A 24003-nucleotide genomic window follows, 5' to 3' on the forward strand; every position below is an offset into this window, starting at 1 on the left:
CAGAAATACAGCACAGTAATAATGGGGATTGTTTCGCGTGTTTTATAGACCAACGCTCTTTCAATGAAAGAATAACAGGACTGTGTACACACACACACATATGCACGCAGATACACACATACATGCACGCACATACACACACACATACACCTCATCTAGATGTGATTACTCCAATATTTGCATGCCAAAATGCTGGAATGTGACAGACAAAAATCACTTCAAAACACAAAATGGTGTCTCACGCACGCACGCACACATACACACACACACACGCGCACACACACACAGACACAGATGTTTGCCTCTGTATTCCATGATGTTGAATTTACCTCATTTAAATGTTTCACCTAGGAAATCAGTTACAATATCGACAGTTTTATCTGATACATTAAACAATCCAATAACCCAATTGCATCAAGATGCTTATTGCATTTGGTAAGTACATATTATGATCATTATTATTAATTTTAGCAGCAATACTTCATTAACGATCTATAAGGTCATATTCTGAAAGGTTTTGGCTACATCATTCATTTCAAGCACTTGCTAGTTAAATTTTTTTTTTCAAGTGCAAGTCATGTGCATCATAAAATATTAAAATACTGCAGTTATTACTCTGGCCAGCAGAGGAAAGAATGCTGGACATTAAAAAAAACAACTATAAAAAAAAAAGTATCTCTCCAACCCATCATGGAATACAATCAGGCCCTTTCTAACTTAAACACATAGACACTTTTGTAAAATATAACAGCGCAAACCAAGCAGAGACGTTAACATTCTTGTACTTTCACAGTATTTAAAACTATACATCCAGCTATGGGGTCAAAAGTTAAGGGAGAACACTCCAGCGAAATTCATGACAAGTTACCAAAGTCCCAGTGTTTCAATACATAAAAGATTACTGTCGTTTTTGTGGGTGAATAGAAGCTTCCCCACCCTCCCTCCCTCCCTCCCTCCCTCCCTCCCCACAATTTGTCGGGGTGTGAGGGGCCACCAACATGCAAGAGATGAAAGCATCCAAGTACCCCACAGTGACAACCAGCCTAAACGTTACAGTCATCCTCAAGATCATGCTAAGTTAAGAGCACAGGAAGCCCAGACAACCACTGACACAAGTTCAGTCCACTGAGAAACGAACATACTTAACATTGATTTCGATGGTTTGAATGGATTTGACAGCCAAACAGTCACAAAAAAAAAAAAAAATCACAGACAGGATTTGTGTCATTGAGGTGTTGAGTCCAGAAGGGAACAATTTATAAAAAAAGAAGAAAAAGCCTAACACATACACATACACATACACGTACGCAAACGCACGCGCGCGCGCGCGCACACACACACACACACACACACACACACACACACACACACACACACACACACACACACAGGATGTCAACCTGCATGCTGCTCCTTCATCTGACGGTCACGAGGCTCAGAACAAACACAAAAGGACTGAAAGCATGTAAAGCTCTTGATATGCCCGCTAATGGACGTCCACTTCACACTCACGCCACGAGCCCCCCCCCCCCCCCCCCCCCCAAAAAACCCCAAAAAACAAAAAAAAAAAAAACAACAACAACAACAGCGATCCACTCTAAAAGCTACACCACAGCCAAGATTTGACACATTTCCGAATTTCAGTGTGTAAACCCCCCCCCCCCCCCCCCCCGTCATGCTACGTTACAGCCCGATGCCGTAAAATCTCTGGAAGAAACAGAAAAGTAGTTTAAATACAAGCGACGAGATCAAGGGAGACCCTTGTCGAAGGGCGATGGCAGCCGTCGCGATCAACACACGTCACTAATCGTCAAGAGCGTTTCACAATGATACAAGCATGCTACCTAACCCCTGAAAAGCTGCTCTTTAAAGGAACATGTTGTGCTCTCCGGTGACATATTTAACAGCTTCTTGCCCTGCGAGAGAAAAGAAACTGAACTATATAGGTGGCATACATATACATTTTCTTGGTGATATGCATTTCTATTTTCCAGTACTGGAGGGTATAAAAATGCATTGTTTAGCTGTACTTAAAAGTCCTCAGCTTGAAGCTATCTCTCTATTTTGATGCGATTTCAGCATCTCTTCATAATATTTGTTGTCGTTGGAACAATCTTCTGCCTTGAAGATCATTTTCGGCATCCAATCATAACATTTGGAACGGTTTCCTTCTTCTTTTTTCTGCGTATATTTCTGTTCAGTAACCCCCCCCCCCCTTAAAAAAAGAAGACATTTGGGGAAAAGGTGAAGGGGAAAAAAAACTAACAAAAAAAAAAAAAAAATGGTGATAGACTTCATTAATTCTGACCAAGATGTGATTACAATGAATTTTCCTCCCATGATTATGTTGTTCTGCCAGTCTCTTGTGTGCCCCTTGCCTGTGCAAAGGAGCACTGAGAACTGCAGCTACCACCTCCCTCCCACCCCGTCCGCCAGGTCGTGGAGGGGGTCCGCACCCCCTTCCCTTCCCTTAACAGGCTGGCCCTTCCCCCCAGTAAAGGGTAACATGTTCCCTGGGATGGTTCCCTATTTTATCTCCCATTAGTGAATGACCTGTGGAGAGAAAGAGGCCGAATTAGAAAAAGGCTTTGCTTATCATATGCTTCAAACCGTAGTGAGAAAGAAAAAACTGACCCCAGCAATGAGGCACAGTGCTGTGGAAGCGGTTACACCCCGTAAAAGGTGGCCAGCCGCTCCTTCAGCGGCATTGGGAACTGATCTGAGAAGCGCCGCCAGTTCTCCTCGCCCACCTGGTTCTTAAACCCGTGAAGGATCTGAAATCAAACACCGGGAAAACTTTATACCAAGTCAGAACCGAGCACCGCCTTTCAAAATAGATCTCGTGCCTGGCAGGATTAATATAACTGTCGACTTGAAGCTGCAGTTACTATATTTGACCAGTAGGCGGCAGCCAGGAAACTCCTATCCAAGTTCATACGTTTCCACTGCAGAGATTCTGAATTACGTGTCATTTCTAATGTGATCTAATCTCAGAATTGTGCATTTTCAGCTTTTTACCTTGCCGAACATATCTCTGAGATCTTCCTTTGGATTTACCCAGGAGGCCACGGCATCACAGAAGAATATAAAATCCTAATCCAGAGAAAAGAGGTGAGGCACATTTCAAGATCTGCAGCTGTTGGTGGCACGGGCACGGTGTCAACGCCGACTCTCACCTGCACAACACCTCCGGGGTTCACACTGATCATAGTGCAGATTCCTCTGAACGCAGAGTCTTTCTCCTCATTGTCTCTTATATTCCGAAGAGAGGTGCACCTGAAAACAGGCACGGCCACATTTATAACACCACACATATAGTGCGCATCAAACAGGAGCAATTTGAGAAAACTTGTATGAATTCATAACTCAGTTTGAATGACTATCACAAATATATGCTCGTATATAAAACTGTATTTAAGAAATAGAACAAAAATGCCTTCCTTAATGTAAATGTTTTCTCATCATCATCATCATCAATTAATGTCTTCCTGTGACTGTTCAAAACTATGTAGAAACTCATGTGATCTACGCTGACCTGGGAATACCACAACACATGAAGCATGCACACACAACAGACTAAAGTAAAAAAAAAAAACAAAGCAAACATTTTTACATTTAACACGTTGATCTGTAATAACGTCACTGTTTTCTATAAGCAGCGTCATTCAGCAAAACCTCAATTATAGCACCTTGAAAATTACGTTACTGTCTGACTAGAGAAGGGGAGGAGGAGGGGGGGGGGCACTTTGGGACAGGCACATGCAGCTGGGTGTCTACAAAATGAGAAAGGGGAATGCTCTTCAGCATTAAACGACTGCTTCCTTTCTCTGAAACCAGCAGGCACGTGGACAAATCTGATCCCATGCATCTATTTCTTTTTTTCTTTTTTTTTTTTTTTTCTTAAAAGGTTACTCGCGACAGTTAACAATGAAAAAATTTGAAATTAAACAAATCAATGTGTAATACATGAAGGTGCTACTGAGGCAAAAAAGAAAAATCAACATAAAAAGAAAAAGAAATCACAAGTAGGACCTAAAAGAGGACAGGGTTAGTCACACAGTTGGCAATGATTACAAACTGAGAAGAAAAAACAACTGAAAAGACGTCTTTTTTGAAAGTTGAGGAAGAAGAGGAGGAGGAGGAGGAGGAGGAGGAGGAGATCAGCAGGGGGTAGAGAAAAGTGGGGGGGGGAAACAGGCGACAGACGAGAAGAGAAGAAGAAAGCAGAGAGAAGATGAATTAAATAAAAGATTGAATAATACACACCAGGGTCTTATAAACTGCTGTAGCATGGGTGCCACCTCTTGAGGACAAACGTAACCAAGACGGCCAATTGTTATTGCTAATGTAACGCAACCACGGTTACACACCACCAAACGCCAACCAAGACATGAGCAATGAGGAGGGGGAGGAGAAAAAAATAAAGAAAAAACAAACAACTCAGAGACATAAAATCAAACAGAATCTGTGTATGATAGTAAAAACAGAAGATTTCACTAGCGTTGATTATCACTGCCCCCGTCAAAGTCGTGGGGAGGAATGTAAAATATGACAGGTCTAAAAAAAGACATACAACACGTTTAAGGGAGAACACATTGACAGCTTTGACAAGACATTCATAGAAAAAATGCAAACAATGGCATCTGCTTTCAGGAATCATATGGATCAAAACAGCTCTTGAAATCATTGCTGAATTTTTTTTTTTTTTTTTTTTTTTAATCTCTAACAAAAGAAACACAGGCTGGCGGAGCTGCAGCTTGTGCATGTGACTGTCCTAAACAAAGAGATTTCTCCCTTAAACTCACAAATGTTAATTTTCCATAAGAAAACAGAAATGTATATAAATATATATTTTCTTTTTGGAAAGAAATGACATAGATTACTCCAAGCCAACTACATGGAGGGAGACTAGTATCCAGCACAGCAGGTTCTTATGAGGCAGAGAGGAGGGAGGAACCTAAGTTTAAGAGACACAAAACTATGCAACATTCTCATTAACAAACAGGCATTTATGAACAGTCCAATGACACATGCAGAAAGCAGATGGTATGCTCATTAGAGTAAAGTTCAGTGCAGGATCAGCTGATCAGTGGCAAATTTAAAGAGCGCCACGGCGCACTCCAAGAACTTACAACCACATCCACTGTTAGCTGTGGTATTGCATGACTTTCTATTTCAAATTTTAGTTCCAGCGATACACTAGTCGTTCCTGGAAGTGTCTACGATAAGATTAATGTGCACACGTGGCTGGGACAGCACATTTTGGCAATGGTTAGTTTTGCAGCCTTCGGTTCATTGTGGCATTTTCAATGGAAAGATTGAAAACGTGCAACAAACCCTTTAGAAATTCAATCAAATCATTCTTAGGAGGCTTAACTTAGTTTCAATCATCATGTATCCTGCATCAAACACTGGCCATTTTTTTAACAACATTTAACATCTATTGGCAGATATGCATCCACATTTAAAGAACAGTAAATAAAAGCAACAAATAAACTTGACAGCAAACAAACAGGAACACATTTAAAGAGTCCCTAATTTTTCTTTTTCAACATTTTTTTGGACAGGTCACACTCTACCCTTGTTCACCCCCCCCCCTCGATTAGATGGTCACTATGAAATTATAACTTCCAATTGAAAACCACAAGAGCAGCGTGTGACATCTCGAAGGTTTTAGATCATTTTCTGTTACAAGCCCTAACGTTTAGTCAGTTTAGGTGTTACTTAAAGCATTCAGGCTGAGTTATTGTTTAGTAGTTAAATCAAATATACCTTAACCAAGTGAGGCTACCTCTGTGCCAGGTTATTTTGTGCTAATAAAATGATCAAGGTTGTTATTTCCAAGACTGTGCTCTTACATGGTTAGTGTAAGTGTGCAGTTAATGCTTATGTCTCAACTCAAAATGGCCATTGTGCCAGATTTCTAATTATTACCTAAAATGCTCAGAAAAAAACATTTGGTGACAAGCAGCCAAACCTGTAAGGCGCATTCCTTGGGATGCATTGTTTAGGTGGAGATTAAAGAGCAAGAAAGGCACCCCAAGTGAGTGTGGTGAATCCTGGCTGAACGGTCCTGAGAATCAGCACCTCCTTGTGTGTGTGTGTGTGTGTGTGAGAGTGAGTGTGGCGACCTTGCTGGCTGGCTCAGCACTACCACCGAGTGGTACCTGTGTTCTCCAGAAGAGTCTTTGGGGTATTAGGCCTGTTAATGATCTCCACCAGTTGGTGCAGCACCATGGCAATGTATGGCTGCATTTCAGGCCCTGAGAGTGTGGTGGGGAATTAAAAACAAGGGTTATCTTTCTTTATTAAGACAGAATGTGAGAGTGGTGTCATGTTGAGGCGGATGAGAAGCACTCACCCATCTGTATAGCTATCTCTCCGATTGCCCAGGTTGCATTGTTGCACACAGATATTAACTCTGGGTTTAAATTAGTGCCCAGTATGGGCATAAAATCAGCTGTAAGAAGGAAATCGGGGGGGGAAAAAAACTCAGCAAACTCATTCAGAAAAGCATCTCCTGACAGTGCTTAAAAAAATAGACTGCACGTAACCTACCGATGCATGGTTTGACATGTTGGAAACAAGCTTTGGTCAGATCCCCGAGCAGCGCAAAAGAACTCTGACGCACTTCTGGCATTTTATCCTTGACAGAACGACAATCGGTGAGCAATGTGAATATAATTGGGTTTATTACGGCGTCGACTTTGACTGCTCTTTACCTGCATGCACTGGTACATGAGGGTGAGGATGTTGCTACGAGCAACCAGCTGTTCGATGGTGCCTCCCAAACCTTCGGCCAGTCCACTGAGAAGATCCAGAGCTACGATCATGAAGTCTTTATCGGGGGCCTCGTACTGATCCGGCTGTGACTGATGAAGCTGAACAGTGAAAGAAAGAAAAGATGTCAAATTAGTTTAAAGACCCAATGAAATGAAACGTACCCTAGTTCCTCCATTTATATCTTTGACTGTGAGATAACTGTTGATTCCTCTCCTCATCTTTGCAAATAGTCTAAACATTTATTTCTGGAGTCACAACCAACAACTCCAACCGACTTTGGTTTTATTAAACATGAGTTTAACCTGAAAATACTCATGTAAAAAATGAATACTAAAAATAATACATTGTTCCATCACATGGGGGCAGTAAAGCCAAATATTGCCCAAGATAGAGAAAATTAAAAAAGGAGACATGGTTTGGCTTTGCAAATTCTCCAGATTGTGTGTTTATGTGTGTGTGTGTGCATGTATGTACACATTTAAGGGTCCTACAGACTCACCATGGCCTGAGCGAGGGTTTTCTGGACTAGGTTGACACAGCGTTGGTACACAGGTTCACAATATGGCAAAAAGCCGCTCTGCAGGGCCGTAGCTACAGAAGACAGACACTGAGAAAGGAAGGCAGAGTGAGACACTAAGTGGATTATTCAATCAAACAGAAAATGGCACCTCAGCCAGTCACAAAGTATTGGAAACATATCTAAGTGTGCATAAACACTCACTTCTAATAAAGGGAAGAGGTCTTTGTCTTCATCTTTCAGCTGATTCCATTTCTGGATCAAAGGAGGCATCAGCATCTGAATGTACTCCTAAAAACATTAATACAATCAGTGTAATCCAGTTGCATATCAATATAAACTTTTTTTTTTTTTTTTTTTATAAACACATTTTCAAGGGGACTTACCAATACTAGCAAATAAAGTAGAATGAGGAAGAAGGAGTAAATTGTATGTGCTAATGTCACATTCACATAAAAATGTGAAGTGAAACTGGACGCATACTTCTGTTTTGCATACCGGTTTATTGAGATGGTGCCCCACTGAATCTGCAAGAGTTCCTATGGCGTCATAAAGAATGAGCAGGTTTTTGTGCTGGTACTTGCTGAAGGCGAACACCAACGTATCCAGGATGAATGCCAGATAGGGCACCAGCTCTGTACAAGCCTCCTCCTCTAAAGTGGCAAAGGCACTGGTGGGGAGAGAGAGAGAGAGAGAGAGAGAGTACCGAGAGGATAGGAAAGGAAACTTGAAGCAGTGTGTGACAGTAATTTCTCCAAAACATTGATAAAACTGGATGTGCATCAACTCCTGGAGGGAGAACTATGGAGTGTGAAATGACACGGCTTTCTCTGGAGCTCCTGCTCACCTGCAAGCAGCTTCTTGCACACGCTTGTTGCTATCCAGAATGCGTTTGAGCAGCTCTGTCATTAATGGCTTCAGGTAAGTATCTGGCGGCTGGCTGACAACCCAGTGTGCGTAGCGGCTCAGTGTCCAGCAGGTGATGGAGCGCACCAGGGCCTTCTTGTCAGACAAACACTGGACGAGGTGGGGGATGAGCTCGGGGAGGTAAGGGATCATTCCTTGCATGCAGCCTGAAGACAAAGATAAGACGAAAGTAGCTTCAAAACGGGCGTTTCGTCCCGTTCGGTATTCTTGGGAGCGACATTATCCCCTCGGGCTTGTCCTGAGTTTCTTCTTTCTCTCTCCTTTCTTACCTTCAGCGATAGCCCCGAGCACCAGGATGCCGGACTCTTTAACGACCCACTCCGGATGGAAGAGCAGATCCTTCAAGAGCGGCAGAATGTGCAGCAGCAGATCATCCCTGAACACGTTGGCCAACACGTCCAGTGCTGCTGCTGAACACTTACCTAACATTCAGATAAAAGCGCACACACCCACGTGCATAAAAGTGTACAGGGAAAACGTACAAATCAAAAAAGCACGGCACACACAGACAGAAGGAAAAACCTTAAGTGTGTTTCCTCGTCCTCTGTAAAACTGAAGGAGGGCTATTTTGGCGAGCTTCATTTACACAGACGGCGAACTCACGCAGATTCCAATCAGAGATGGTATCATCGTCGTCCAGTTCATCATCGTCATCATCGTCTTCCTCAATCCCATCGCCCTCATGCTGCTGGGCAATGGTGCGAGAGCGGTGGAAGCGCGGTCGGATGTCTTGCTCGTTGTCTGGGATGGCCTCATCCTCCTCAATGTCTCCCTGGTGGCAAAAGCGTGGCATGAGAGACACTTGTGGATTTGGTAACTATGTTATTTTTAACGCAGCAAAGCAGTGCATGGATTGGAATGTTACAGATACACATGAAAAACTTCAGTGGACATGAACCGGATGAAAAAGCTGTACATTGGTGGCAAACAGACATTACTCCAGTTTATTCGCCCCGCCACATACAGGACGACTGAACTGTATATCACCCGAAGTCACCGTAATTCATTTTAGTTCCAACATATTAAGCTATATAAACTGACCTTGAGCAGGATAATGTCGATCTCGGAGTACTTCATCCCGTTGACAAGCACCGGAGTGAGCCTGGAGCAGGAGCCGGGGGAAAAATGACGAGAACAAAGGGCAAGGACAGGTCAGAGCTCACAGGCCGTCACTCACATGTGACTCCTGCTGTGGGCACAGTTAAACGTGACAGTCTGGTGACAGATGTTACAAGTGAGGTCAACAGCCAGTGGGACTCTTAATCAGCTTCCGTGAGGTGAGGAAGAAGAATTTCATCCTGGCACAAGGTCTATACTAACTTATAGCCAAGGTTGCTATGAATCACCTGCCTTCAAAAGGAGCACATCGGTATCAGACTGTGTGTGTGTGTGTGTGTGTGTGTGTGTGTGTGTGTGTGTGTGTGTGTGTGTATCCTTACTGTGAGAGGTGACCACAGAGCACCTCCTTGCACACCGGCTGCTCAGCCAGTGTAAGCCAGAACTCGCACGCCTCCAGCGCAACATTCTCATCGTGATCCTGAGTCCTCTGCAGCATGTACTGAAATCGACAAACCCCCCCACCCCCCAAAAATAAATCTCCATCATCTTAGTTTCAGTCTTGTGAATGAGCTAACTGAATATTTATTGTGTGTGTGTTTGTGTGTGTGTACAGTATGTGTGTTTGGAGGGGGGTTGAGCTGCATAGTGGTAGAAAATATAAACAGATGTAGATTCTACCTTTTTAGATGTGGTGCCAGCATCAACTAAACATCCCTAAGCTGTGCATGAGGCAGTACAAGCTCACTTAACATCGTGTGAAAAAGAAAGGAGGACAGAATTATCGTCATACTGTTTGCAACAGTGAAACGTTTATCGTCGATTTGTTGTACATCCTCGCTGCTGCCCGCAAAAATGGTCTTTTCAGTCAAATATTTGCAAGGAGGGCATTCTCTTGTCATTTATTTATCAAACCAGCAGAGTGAAAAACGCATTAAAAGTGGCAAAATTATATTTGTGTTCGTGCCACAGCATCCCATGAAATGACCACAAACAGTCTCTCAGTAGTTTGCAACCATAAAACCCCTGCTGGTCGTATTCAGTTCAATTTCCCATTTGCTCAGTTTTATTTCTAACAAAACATAAGATAAATGCTATATTTTACACAGCATGCTTTGAGAAAGGATGAGGAAATTGTGGGGGGATTTTTTTTAATGCTGTGCAAGCAAGTCTTTGAGTCGGCAGGACGTCATGCGCAAGACTTTTGTTATCAGACTGAAGGAATATAATCCAATAGTGCAACTGAGTGGAATCGATGGCGTTTCAAAGCTCAAAGGGGGTTAGAAAACGTTTTCCGCGAGATCATATCAATGCTCTTTGGTCAAAGTCCCTCACCTCGATGATGTTGTGCATGTGTGGCAGGAGACGATCCAGGCGAACCTCCAGCAGCATCACCAGAGCTCTGCACACATTCTTCCTCACTTCTGACTCCTCGTCTGTTGCCAGGGCAAAGAGGTTCTGCAATAGACAACGAGGAAAATCATTACATTCTGTCAAAATCACCAACCAACAATGTTTTATTTTTTTTTGCGGGGGGGGGGGGGGGGGGGGTACCTTATCTCAGTCACTGTTAAGCCATTTCACACTTCAGCCTCTTGCTGTTTTCTAGATGGTTGATGTTGAAATGTTACTATTGAACGCAGTGAGAATTTAATACGCCTCCTTCTAATGTTTCAGGGCAATACGCAGTCTAAGAGTGACTCCTGTAATTCGACTGGTTTAAACTGCAGTTTCGGTTTCGGTTACACGTGTTAAACACACAGTACAGTTCCATAATGCAAAAGAAAATATGACTGTATTGACACTAAAAGTAAGAAATGTCAAGAGGAGTTCTTAAACGTGTGCTGTCTCTTTTTAAGTAAATGTTTAGAGTTGGATTTGGCTAAACCATTTGCCTGAAAGGTTTTGCACAAGGCCTGGAACAGATATTGACAACAAACTGTCAATACAGCAGCTGTTATTTACTCAACTCAGAGACGGTGACCTGAACGCACGATTGACCAAGCAGGAATCATCTCTTCCCTTCTCGCTTTTGGGGGATCGGTTCTCTGCTCGCCAATAAATACTTCGGTGCGTGTTTCGTGTCACGTACACGCAGAAAGGTCTGGAAGCCTCGGGGATCATTACGGTCAAGACTTGCCTCAATAAAAGGGTCGATGTGGAGCATGAGGGCCTGCGTCCTGCTGATGATGAACTGATTCACACAGGCGATAGCATGAGACCTGCGAAGAAAGAAAAAAAAAACACCACTTGAGAGTTGCATCACCGTGTTTACTCGCATATCGCGTGCTGGCAATGAAACCTCTGTCTCCACTAAGATCAATCTTTTTGCACTTCAGTCAACAGGAAATGACCAATTGTAACATCACAGATGTCTGCTCTCTCAAGAAAGGTGGCAATGATCAAAGTAACGTTGACGTTCATTCTAAGACGAGATATGTTGGAGATTTTCAAAATGTATGTGATCATTCAAGGAAGTCCAATTCTGTATTATAAATCAATACAGAGCTAGGCATCACATTACAGAAGTGGTGTTTAAAAGGGTTGTTATACATTCAACTCTGTGTAATACTGTTGTGATTCAGGTTGAAAACGCCTTTTGTCTTTCGGGGTTTTTCTTAGCCTCTAAAAACTCTTCTGATGCATTGAGTAGTTTGATACAAGCCTCTTTGTCTTGCTGGCTGCAGCTGTGATTGTGGCAGAGGACACAAACTGGTCTCTACAGTTCCCAGCAGTCTATTCTTCTGTAGTTAAGTGCTTAGACATAAGGTTTAACCTCAATATTAGTTTTTGGACATTGTGATTCATCTAAAGTGACTCACAATAGAAAAATGCATGATACTAGCTTTTAAATACAATTCCAGATTTTTATCGAAAGAACATGTTACAATAGCATATTTTTTTGAGGGGGATAAGATAGACAAGAATGGAAAGGAACCCCAACAAAATACTGTACCTAATTTTGGGACTGTTGTGCTTGAAAAACTGCAAAAACTTGGGGATCATGATGTTGAGCGGACGGTCCAACATGTCACTGTCGAGGATTTCAGCCGAGTCCTCACATATCTTCTGCAGGGCGCCAAATGCACCCTGAAAAACAAAACAAAGCCAGCAATGAGAAATCCACCATGAGGCAGTCTGGGAGATTTAATAAGTCCACAATAACAGCCGCAAGATAAGCAGGTTTTTTTAGAGATAGTGCAGTAATAATGATGATGAGGCGGAGGAGGGGGAGGAGACGGAGGAATTTAGGATTTTATTTAATCCACAACATTAAAGCAGGTTAGGCAGCAGCCATAAGCTTACTTTTTCCTTTAAACCTTTGGACGATGGGTAAATTAACATGGTTAATTGTCCATACTTCTGGAGTGAACAGATATATTGATTCCTACATAGGACATGAAGGGCAGCAATTTCTCCGCAATGCAAGCAAAATGTGTTCAGTCTCCATATTCTTCAATAGAGACCATTTCCACTTCTGCTCTAATAACCTTTAAACAGTTGCAAAGCATGCACGCACGCACGCACACGCACACACACACACGCACACACACACCCCTATTTTAATATTAGCTGCTCAGCAGATGGTTAGTATGCATGCTCACGATAGGCTGCAGACTTCAGTGTCTCGCACAAAAAAAGCAGTCTGAACAGCAGATACAAGTAACAGCACAGCACCGACACCGACGCTGTCTGAAATGTGTTTCCATGGAAACCGCTCCCATGTCGGCATGCCTTTCAGATGACAGATACAGAGCAGTCGCACACACACACACACGCAAAAAAAAAAATGCGGAGGAGCTAAAAGGATGAAATAAGACAGGGAAGGGTGTGAGGCTCAGAGTCAAGGTCACAAACAGCAGGAGACGAGGTACAGTGACGGAGAATAGAGTCATTTCTTCTTATTAAAATGCCGACTGTTCACTTGGATCCAAAGCGAATGCATGCTGAACAGACCTAAAAGATGACGGAATTTGTGGATAGAAAAATAACACTGAATGCAAAAGATAATTTAGTGCTTAGATACTCAAATTAATTTCTCTTATTATACTAGTGAGGAGATTACTTCACCATCAGGCCGGAGCCAAAAAAAACCCCCAGCAACCTAATAGATGCATTTTTTCAAAATCGAATTAAAACAATTCTCACGTATCAAAACTCGCTTTTGACTTAACAAAGGTTTTGCAGTCATGATTTCTCTCCCTCTAGCTATAACATTTCATAACTTTACTTCTCATTAGAAAAATGGAATAAAACAAAAAAACCACAAGCACCATAATGTCTCATTTATAAACAATGAGGACCTTTGATTTCATGACTTTGAATTTTTAAAACCAATAAACATGATGTTAGAAAGAGGTATTGTTTCCACTCTAATTATAGCAGGAACCTTTCAGGTTCAGTCCTGGGTGTGGATGCTGCAGTTCCTCCTGTGCATGAGTGGATTTCCTCCGGCTTTCCCCCCCACAGTCTAAAAATATGCATTGGAGGCTAATTGGTGCCTAAAATTCCTTGTACGTGTGATATGTATGTCTGTGTTTGTCCTGACCTGCCTTCACCCACAATCAGCTGGGACTGGCTATAATTCAAAGTGGGTAGTAAAAACCAACGTGCTGCAATGTTTCTCAATCGTTGCCAAGCAAGACAGACGCAGAAATTGACGTCACGATATAATGGTCATTTGTGTCAACGGAGAAGGGGAGAAGAAACAGGGAGTGGCCTTCAGACATTCCTGCGATGCTTAAGTGTCTACGGTGTAATCCTCCTTTCAAGTCCTGCTATTCAAGGTCATTCAACGTGAGAACACAAGCCGTGTCACAAGATAACTGCGAGCCAGCACAAAGAGAAGCATGCATTCGGACAGCTAAACCGCTCATTCAAAGTCCACGTCCTGGAAATTTCAGTCCCGTTTTGGTGCGGACGACCACTGAGGTGACAGTTGTATTATCATATGTGATCGTTTGCCCTCCAGAGTGCCATCAAGTTGACACTCACGACACTATTGCAGCGACGTGCCAGCTGCCATTAATCAAAACGCCTAAACCGCTCCCGGGCAGAACCTATATAAAGCCATCCAGCGACATTACACTCGGCATCCGACACACCTGCTTGTTTCTTTTTTTAGAGCATGCGGTGGTGGGATACTGCAGGGGGCTCCGCTTGCAACCACTTCTCTTAAAAAAAAACAAGCAACGCAAGATTCATAGGTACATTTGCAGCTCCGGAAGCTTTCAAAGACATTGAATTATTTTGCAATTCCATATAGTGAGCATTCTATGTTTGGGAAGCTATCATGTTACATCATTTAACCACATATCCAAGGTCTCGCTTCACACATCAGTAGACATCGTGGCTCTTGTGGGACAGATGATCATTCTGAGTGTGGATGATTCACTAACGGGAGTGATGAGGATCATCTTGCAACGGTACACTGTAAACGCACAACACGGAGGATACGCATGTAGGGTAATCAAATAGCTTGATTCACACATTCTCTTTGCTTACAATACGAAGCAAACAGAAACTGTAGACCATGCAGGAACATGAAATATATTCCAAAAATTGACACCAAAGTCCTGCTGTGGCATGAAGGCTGTGGATTATTTACACTTCTCATCTCACTATCAACAGGAGGGAAAACTAGTTTGGCGTGTGTTGTCTGTAGTAAATCTTTCAGGTTTGCTCATTTGTCCTGGAAAGCTGCAGAGATTTCATGCTATCAAACATATCACGTGTAGGCATAAAGGAAACGACAGTCGAAGCAATGACGACAACAGGGATAAATAACATCTTGTGTTTGTTGATACAGCATCTGCACACACAAACACACAGCAGGAATGAAATGAACTGTGTGAACTCCACTTGGACAATAACCCACTATCGCGGAAAAAAAAAAGGACAAATAAAAAGAACAAAGTCAGCAAACTGCTCAGCTCCTAAAAGACTGTTTTTGGGAACAACGAACAATAATCTAAGAATTAGAGGCAGATCACTGTTATTTGCTGGGACAAATGTCAAAGCACAGAGGCCTTAACATCATTTACTTAAATGTGTATATTTACCACAGATAATAACTACACATCCCATACTAAATGTCAGCTCTTACTGGTATTTTCCTAATAAGCTTCAGACTAGAGCTCAAGCCTTATTTTAACAAATGATGGAGAACAAAAGATAGAGCCAAAAGAGGCTAAATCCAGCCGCTGTCTACACTGATGACTGCACACACACACACACACGACAGTGTTTATTGCTATTTCAAATCCCCTTTTGTCACCAAGTCTAGTGGGATTTAAGCCTTTCTCTTGAATAAATGTTACACTTTTGTATCCCCCTATTATATAGTACAGTCCTGAAAGGATCCATGCTGGTATATCGCCCTCAGAAAAGCCTCTTTCACAACAAATGGTTGGCCGCTAACTTCAAAGTCAAACCATTTAAAAGCAAATTATTAGAACAATAGAAATAGCGTTCCATTAGAGAATATGAAAAACTACTAAATAAAACAAAATGTTACATCGTGCTGTTTTTAGAATTGTATGATCAATAACAACAAATGAAGCCTTTTAACTGCATTTCGTAATCTTAACCCACAATATTGTGACACTGATGTTTTTTTTTCCAGTCAAAACCGACTTGACCATCTTCGACATGAGACATTAAGAAGCTTTCCAGCCTTCAAGCTGCTTTTCATAAACATAACGAGTCTTAGGAGGAGTTTCTACATTCGGTAGCTGTTCAGTGTTAAGCCTTGCACACACACACACACACACACACACACACACACACACACACACACACACACACACACACACACACACACACACACACACACACACACACACACACACACACACACACTTCCAAGATCCTCTGCAGTAAATAGCTGACCTAAATCTCAGCTTCTGAATGAGCTTTATGCGAGAGGCTGGCAGTGGTGCTGAAAGGAGATTCACCCCCTCCAGATGCACCTATTCCTTAAATTTGTGAAAACACAGCTCACTGGGAACCATCAGCTCCACAGAGCGAGGCGTAATCCCACCAAGATACGTTTCAGTTGCCCTTTGATGCAGCTGAATTTAACCCGACGGCGCAACAAGCCACTTTATTTGTGCACGTTCTCTCGTGTAACGTATCCAAATTTGCTATAGAGGCTGATGTCACAGGCACATGCTGCTGGTAACAATATTAGCAACACAAGAGTTTATTTAAGCCTGGGAGTATGGGTGCCGCACAATTACTCGCGTCATATGATTCAACAGCCACAACAAGCTACTGTATTGTAGCTTTAGACGTCACCACAAGAGTATTTTCCCCAGAATATTTTGGGATTAACTGTTAAAATTATATTTTCCACAACAAATGATCACTTTACGCTCTTATCTGGACAATAATGCTTGTACTGTGTCGCATTCAGGCGTTAAAAAAAATGCCTGCAGAATACCAAGTAAAAAAAAAAAAAACACATGATATTGAGTAAAAAAAGGAAGAATGATGTGCAGGAGGCGGCAGCGTGACATGTCAGAAAATGGGGTCATATGGTTTTTCTGGTAAAGGGAATAAATGATTCCATGATGAATAATCTGTGGTCTGTAGCGGCAGCTCCAGCTGTGAGGCTGCCTTCAGCTCATCTGGCCAGCAGGAGGCTATCCAGATGCTGCTTTGTAGCTGAGCCAGCTCTTGCCGTTGCAACACAGATAGATAAATAAATAAACAAACAAACAAGCAAACAAACAGGCTTGCATGCATACATGTGCCTAGACTGACAAACATGCTTATGCATGGAAGATACACAGTTGTACTGTGCACTCCTTGCCTCCACCTTTCCGTGCTAAACCGTAAAAAAAAAAAAAGAAAAAGCTGCAAAAACACATTTTATCCAACTGCTAATGAGCTGAGTGTGCACAGTAAATCAAAACAAAGAATTTGTGAGCTAACCAAGGTTGGCTGCTGGATTACAGTAAAACACTCCAGTCATGTAAATAATAGACATATCAATATTTAAAATATACTTATTTATCAAACCCAGATATGTTATGCTTATGTACATCTTCCATTCACCTTCTCTGTCAGCATCAAGACAGTAGATTGAAGATGTCATCAGACTCTGCAAGCCACGAATTATTGAACCGTTCCGTCCCTCACCTCGCACGTGTTGTAGTCCTCAGAATCCAGCAGCAGGCAGAGTTTTGGCAGAAGCTCCGGCCAGTTCTGCAGCTCTCCCTTGGAGGCGATTGTGGTAATGAGGATACCTGTTATGGGAGGAATTCACTGTTAGTTACACTGGCCTGACAAACCCTAATGAGACTGCAGACAAATGTGGATTATTCAGTAATTAAAACAAATGAACCAACATAGACGGGAATAAACAAAATGCAGACTTTCATTGCTGCAATACAGTTTGAAGGAATTATACTTTAAATTTCTCTTGGCATGACACGAATTTAATGCGGCAAAATGAATAATATCAAATAAAAGTCATAGTATATATGCAATGAAATGGATTTTAAATGCTCACAAACTGGCTTGAATCAAACTAATTAATATTTTGTAGTTTATACAAAAGAACGGAGCATCTAATAAGAGCCTTTTGTGCTGTGCTCAGAGCAAGGTTGAAAAGATGGTTGATTTATACACTACAAAAGGCTATACTTCTATCCGATGAAAACAATAAGAATGAACTCCATCATTCAATAAAAATGATCATCCACCCCAAAACAAAATGCAATCCATCTGCCATCACAAAAAATGCTAAATTATAAATTGATCAATTTTATAAATATAAAATAGAAATGATTTTTATTTCAATATCCATCTTCTTCCATGAGATGTTTAACTTTAACAAGCAGCTCAAGACTAAGATGAAGGATTAAAGTCTGCAAGCGCCACCTCCCCCGGTGGACTCGTTCACATCGCTGCATTCCAGGAGCGCAGTGTCATAACCAGTCGGTAAGGAGGGCAGAACTTACCCACGGTGGCCCGAATGAGGGGGGAAGAGTCTCCGATGTTCTGGAGGCACTCGCTCTTGATGAAATCCGACACGCCATTAGGGAAGTTCTGATAGTGGGCTTTCACATTATTCTTCAGTATCAACCCGCTCAGCGACCGAGTGGGTTCATCTTGGGAGAGCAAAAAGAAAATAACTCATGAGCAGTGAGTCAAAAGCACAGGTACAGTCAGGATAAAGGTTACTCTGCTGCGAAGGTTAGACGGATGACTCAAGCCATTAGAGACTCGTATTGCCATCAAATTCCGTTTCGCTCGACAATAGAACAGTGCACAAAAACATGAGCAAAAGCGTGTTTTAGGGGTGGGATGCAAATTAGATGCTAATAAAAGAGAACCTTTTGGCAAATTATGCAAATGCTATACTTTATGAATCACGTCACCAAAATCTAGATTTATTATTCTATTATTTTCTTGCTCGCTGCATCCCTGATATGGCATCCCAAAATCTCTTACCGCAACTTAACATTTGGGTCATCTACTGTGCACAGTCAAGCCAAAAGTTCAGCGGGGACAGGAATTAGGTTTAAAATTAGAGTGACCCATATTCCGAGTGCTGCCTCATCTGCGGCCGCCGGTTCAGCCGAGTCACGGCCAGACAGACCTGTCACTGAGCCGTTACGTAAAAGTGACAGGCTTCATTCTGTCCGGTGCCGCCGGAGGAATCGAAGAACACGATGCACACAAGAGTGGTAGAAAAAAAAAAAAAAAAAAAACAACAACAACACAGGGCTGGCAACTTACCTTCTGATTTTAACTTCGTCAACACGAATATTAAATAGTTGTTAAAGTCTGGATACTGGTTCAGCTGCTCGAGTCTCTGGGAGAAACGGTTGAGGAAGACAAAAGCGCCAACTGTACATACAGCAGGTATAAAGGCTATGAGTGTTTTACCACAGCAATGTCTGTGTCATCCAGGGAAATGTAGACAGACCTGTGTTTATCTGCTGTAATAGCATAATTACGTATGTGTGTGTGTGTGTGTGTGTGTGTGTGTGTGCGGAGAATGGCCGGATGTTTGTAAGGGGCCATAAATATGTCATTTGGCGTGAGTGAACATACACGCTGACAGCCAGATGGCGTCTTTGGGGCCACAACAGCGGCTTGTCTGCAAGTTAATGATGCAGTACACACAAAGAGTTACATAAGCAAATCATTGAGGATGAGCATGCAGGCAGACCAAACGCATAAGGGCCGGCACGAAGCAGATGATCGCTTCCTCAATAGAAAAACATGTTGGAAATGGGCAATAAATAATGATTGAACATTTGCATCTGTGGCACGGCTTTTCAAACAAGCTGCACGGATGCTAAGAAGCAACAATAAGCAAGGCACACTGCTGACTCTTAAATGCTAATCCATACGAGCATGATACATTTACCTCAGGGAAAACAACTGCCTTGTTTTCACAAATGATTGCGTGAGTAATCCCGTTAATTCAGAGAAACCACAGATGATCATTCTGAGATAATCGTCTGATTAATTCAGTCAAAACAAAGCCATTTTTCCAGTAATCTTTTTTCCCCCTCAAATTGAATTAGGACTGTGTTGGGTTGGGTTTTTGTTTTTTTTGTGCAAAATCGATTGTTTCTGCAATTACCAAAATCAGCATTTTAGTGCTTAAACGTAATGCTTTAAACAAACATATAGAGCCTGAGGGCAATGCTGCATATGAACATGCAGAATCTGATGTGATCCAGTAAAACAGCTTTGCTATGAACTACGCTCTCCTCAAGGTCATAACGTTCACTTTTGCTTAATCTCACCGGATAGGTTTAAATTGGTTCTCGGGGCGAGAGGGGAAAAGAATTCAAACTTCTTTCTAAGAGTTTGTCGTTATCATGTATGTTAATAGGGTGGCCGGTCAAAAATTAGAAACACCTCTCAATATAATGCAAACAAGTTCCAGGGTGTCACAGAAAAATGAGTACACGGTGACCTTAGGTCACAAATAATAATTTAGAAATGTATTTTTTGAGATTTTTTAACCTTTGAGCTGCTGGTACATGTGAATAGTGTTACATCTTATCTATAAAACATCTTAATAAAGACTGAATATTGTTTACCTTGTGCTGTGCAGGATAACAGATAACATTAATTATGTCTAAGTGACTGGAGACGCTATGAAGGAATTATTAATAGAGTTATTAAACTGTTATTGCAGGAGTAAATATTTTACTGCAATTATTTGTTGCACACAAAATGTGACAGAAGGGCTTTGATATGAATATGTTCTATAATGAATCTACACAGTCCAGGTATTGTAGACACCCTTGCAGACACGGTGTGTCGTTCCTTTATTTTGTATGCTGCACCTCAATGTAAATAAATGACGGATCGATTCTGCATGCGACGCCTGCTCGTGACCTCAGCCGATGCCGCCTACCTGTGGCGATACAGCACGGTCACGACCTGCTTCATGTCCAGCATGTCTGTGTTTGGACAACAACCCCCCCCCCCCCCAAAAAAAAAAAAAATTAAAAAAGGAAAGCAAAAGCTCCAGCAGCAGCACCGAGCGACTTGCTCATAACGGCAACCACCCTGGCTAGCGTTAGCCGCCGCCGCTAGCCTGTTGAGTCTGTCATTACGCGGTAACACACGGTGAACACACGGCTCGTTACCCGCGCCGGGGGTGAGGGAGGGAGAAAAGGATACTTGCTGGACGGATCTCTGCGTGGACGTGTCCGGAGATTGGGACTCCTTCAGCAGCTGTAATATTTGTTGGAGTCCCTGCTCGTCTGGCTTCCACTCACACTCCATCTTGCTGCTGCTGCTGCGGATAAAGAAAATAACACAAGCTCTCAACGCACAGACATGAAGGACCAGTGAGGGCTTCGTGAACCGGGGAGGCGGACACACGCAACCCGGGGGAGGGGGAGGGACGTTACCTGCTCGGGCCGGGCCGACGTGCTCCTGTGTGGGTGACTTTGTGTGGAAATGTGAGCGTCTGTCTGGGTTTTCAGACATGGGCCTGTTAGCGGAGGGACGTCCGTTTTCTCTACAAGCTGGAAAAGCTCCGGGACAGTCGGGCTCGCGACGCATTTAACTGGCTGCTCCGGTCAGCTGACACGCGGCTGCGGGGTCCTAAAGCCAGACGAGTCACCAACACACACTGTACTAAAACAACAACAACAAAAACAATAATAATACTAATAATACTACTACTACTACTACTACTACTAATAATAATAATAATAATAATAATAATAATAATAATAATAATAATAATAATGATGATAATAATAATAATAACAATAGAAACAAATAAATTAATAAATCTTGATAAAAAAAATAATACTGTAAAGATAATCGAATATTTTCCCCACAAACACACGATTCCTAACAATGTAAAACAAAAGAACTGCAGCATACAATAATTGAGTGTCCAATAATTACGTTCATCTCTAAATATATTCAAATAGTACCCTCTACAACCAATCGCCATCTTCAAATTATGATTATGTCACTCGCACTATTTATTTGTGTAAATTTGTTTCAGACATGTAAAAACGAAACGTGTGTGCAAGCACATATGCACACTGATACACCTATGTACATTCACGTACATATCCATATATAAACCTTTTGAAAATAATCTGTATAAATAGCTTCATTTGTATTTTCTGAAAATACACTAAATACATCTATATCTAAGTAAACCCACAACTATGCATACTGATATACATACGTGACTCGTATTTCTTGTTTGACATACCTGACAAGGGGTACAAAGAAGTAAAACTTATTTAATTCTACCCAATATTTAATCTATTTTATAATAATTATACTTCTGTATTATAAATATATTGTTGTATATATGTAAATACATACAGTAATAATGTGATATTACAATCGTATAACTATGATAAAGCAAAATGATATATTATAATTAGCACAATAACGATATCACCCAAGGTGTAAAAATTATTATCAACATAGTTTTGTTTTTGTGATTTCAAATCACATGTTCAAATGTTATTCTGATCCCAATATGACCCAATCATAAATATGGCACTGTTAAATGTATCTAAATCAATACATATAAATAGATATACACATTTATTCATGAATAAATAAACATCACCCGAGTGCACTGTTCCTTCACTGGAGAATGTTCTCTGGCTAAAACTAAAACTTTACCAATAACAAAGAAAAAGCAAAAATCGAAGCAAAAATGATAATAAAACAGAGTAACAAAACAGGGAAAAATCAAAACCCGCTACCCTGATTAAAAAAGAAAGATAACCTTACTTCCTTGCTGGTGTGATGCCGATCTGTGCTGTCTTTTGTTGCTGTGTGTTTGTCTGACGCTGGTCTGATGTTTGTTGATGCATCAGCACCAAAACTCAAGGTCGCTGGTTTAATGGCGGTCCAGCGTTTGAAATTAAAATAAATTGTATCCACCACCTCAGTTAAAATTAATGCAAACATAGAATGTAGTATTAATTAAAGGGAAAACACAAATATTTTGAGAAAATGCCTTTTTCCCAGGGTTCATGAAGGGGGCATGACGTCACGTTTGTGTTGACCGAACAGCACTGTCTCGAAGCTTTCTTTATTCTCATAAATTAAATAAAAAAGCGTTTTCTGCATATTTTCTATCTAAAACACATAACTGTGTTTATCATCCTGGAAAACAGTCAATTTATTATGTTGCCAGTCACAAGCAATAGGAAAAAACTACTAATACAAGAACAGCAATATAATAAAATATACGTAAATGCCATAATAAAAGCAATTTTATTATTTATTGGGGTAGTGATAAAACTGTATTTAATTTCCATTTAGAAGACAAAACAGGAATTTCTCTAATGATTAAAATTGAAAACAAACAGATCCTTACAACCTGGTAAAATGAATTAGAAACACAAACCATAACAAAATCAGCTCACTCCCATCTGAAAAAACATTTCAAGAAATAAAAGAATACTGACTCCACAACCATCAGATACACTTGCTAATGCATTTATTTTCAGCAGACTTGATTGTTATAACTGTCTGTTTACATGTCTCAGTAAAAGCAAATGTGTCAGATGGCTGTAGCACATCCAGAACACTGCAGCGAGAGTACATACATCTTATAATTACTTGTGTAATATGAACCATTCAGACCTCTGTAGTCCTCAGGAAGAGGTTTACTAAGTAATCCCAGTGTCAGGAAAAAACCAGATGAAGCAGCTTTCAGGCCCTCTGAATCAAGCTTCCTGAACACCTGAGGACTGCTTACTCACTCGCTTCTTTTAATCAGGCCTTAAAGCATTGTTATTTGCTTATGTTTTCCAAAACAATATATTAAACTTATTTTATTGCATTTATCTCAATACATTTTTACTGTATTTCTTATTTTTAAGCCTTTCCTTTAATCACTTAAGATTAAGATTCTCAATTGTCTTGTTTTAATGTGCTTCCTATATTGCCTTTTAAAGCACTATGGTTTGCTTTGTGTTATATAAATATATTTTCCCTGCCTTGCCAAAAATCATCATTTTGTCAATACCTTTTTAACATCCTCGTGTGTTTCACTGGTTTATATATTTGCAGTTAATTTACTTTAGTATATTTAATAATGGTATAAATTGTATGTGTGTTTGTATCTTATTCCATGATTGTCTCAGCATGCTGGTTCGACAAAAGAATTTCTCACACTGGAAGAAATTACAGCGCTTCCCTGCGCTACTCATTTTCTACAGCTTGGTGGCAGCACACGACAGAGT

At 41.3% G+C, this 24003-nt stretch overlaps 1 protein-coding gene across 1 annotated transcript; it reads right to left on the reverse strand.

The window, feature by feature from the left end:
- Positions 1–2189: 2189 nt before the first annotated feature.
- On the reverse strand, positions 2190–21274 carry tnpo1 (transportin 1). The gene is made up of 25 exons (XM_080510418.1): positions 21178–21274; positions 20945–21062; positions 19034–19109; positions 18253–18402; positions 17429–17535; positions 12240–12373; positions 11424–11505; positions 10619–10741; positions 9667–9785; positions 9269–9329; positions 8831–8999; positions 8497–8649; positions 8148–8373; positions 7799–7970; positions 7505–7591; positions 7283–7390; positions 6723–6881; positions 6559–6646; positions 6362–6460; positions 6168–6263; positions 4267–4342; positions 3177–3276; positions 3019–3093; positions 2635–2774; positions 2190–2553 (listed from the first exon to the last, which is right to left on the reverse strand). Exons 2-24 carry the CDS (start codon positions 21047–21049, stop codon positions 2667–2669), a joined length of 2673 nt encoding a protein of 890 aa, XP_080366544.1. The 5' UTR covers positions 21050–21062; positions 21178–21274; the 3' UTR covers positions 2190–2553; positions 2635–2666.
- Between the last annotated feature and the right edge of the window lie 2729 nt (positions 21275–24003).

This window comes from Blennius ocellaris (assembly GCF_963422515.1).
Source record: "Blennius ocellaris genome assembly, chromosome: 15".
In the NCBI taxonomy this organism is placed as follows: domain Eukaryota; kingdom Metazoa; phylum Chordata; class Actinopteri; order Blenniiformes; family Blenniidae; genus Blennius; species Blennius ocellaris.

What these genes read in the sequence shown, in the direction of transcription:
- tnpo1 (XM_080510418.1), bottom strand. Translation starts at nt 21,049, where the DNA reads ATGGAGTGTGAGTGGAAGCCAGACGAGCAGGGACTCCAACAAATATTA. An exon ending in TCGACATTATCCTGCTCAAG is followed by an intron (nt 9,000 to 9,268) that starts GTCAGTTTATAT and finishes TTTTGCCACCAG; the next exon opens with GGAGACATTGAGGAGGATGA. An exon ending in GTGCAAGAAGCTGCTTGCAG is followed by an intron (nt 7,971 to 8,147) that starts GTGAGCAGGAGC and finishes TCTCCCCACCAG; the next exon opens with TGCCTTTGCCACTTTAGAGG.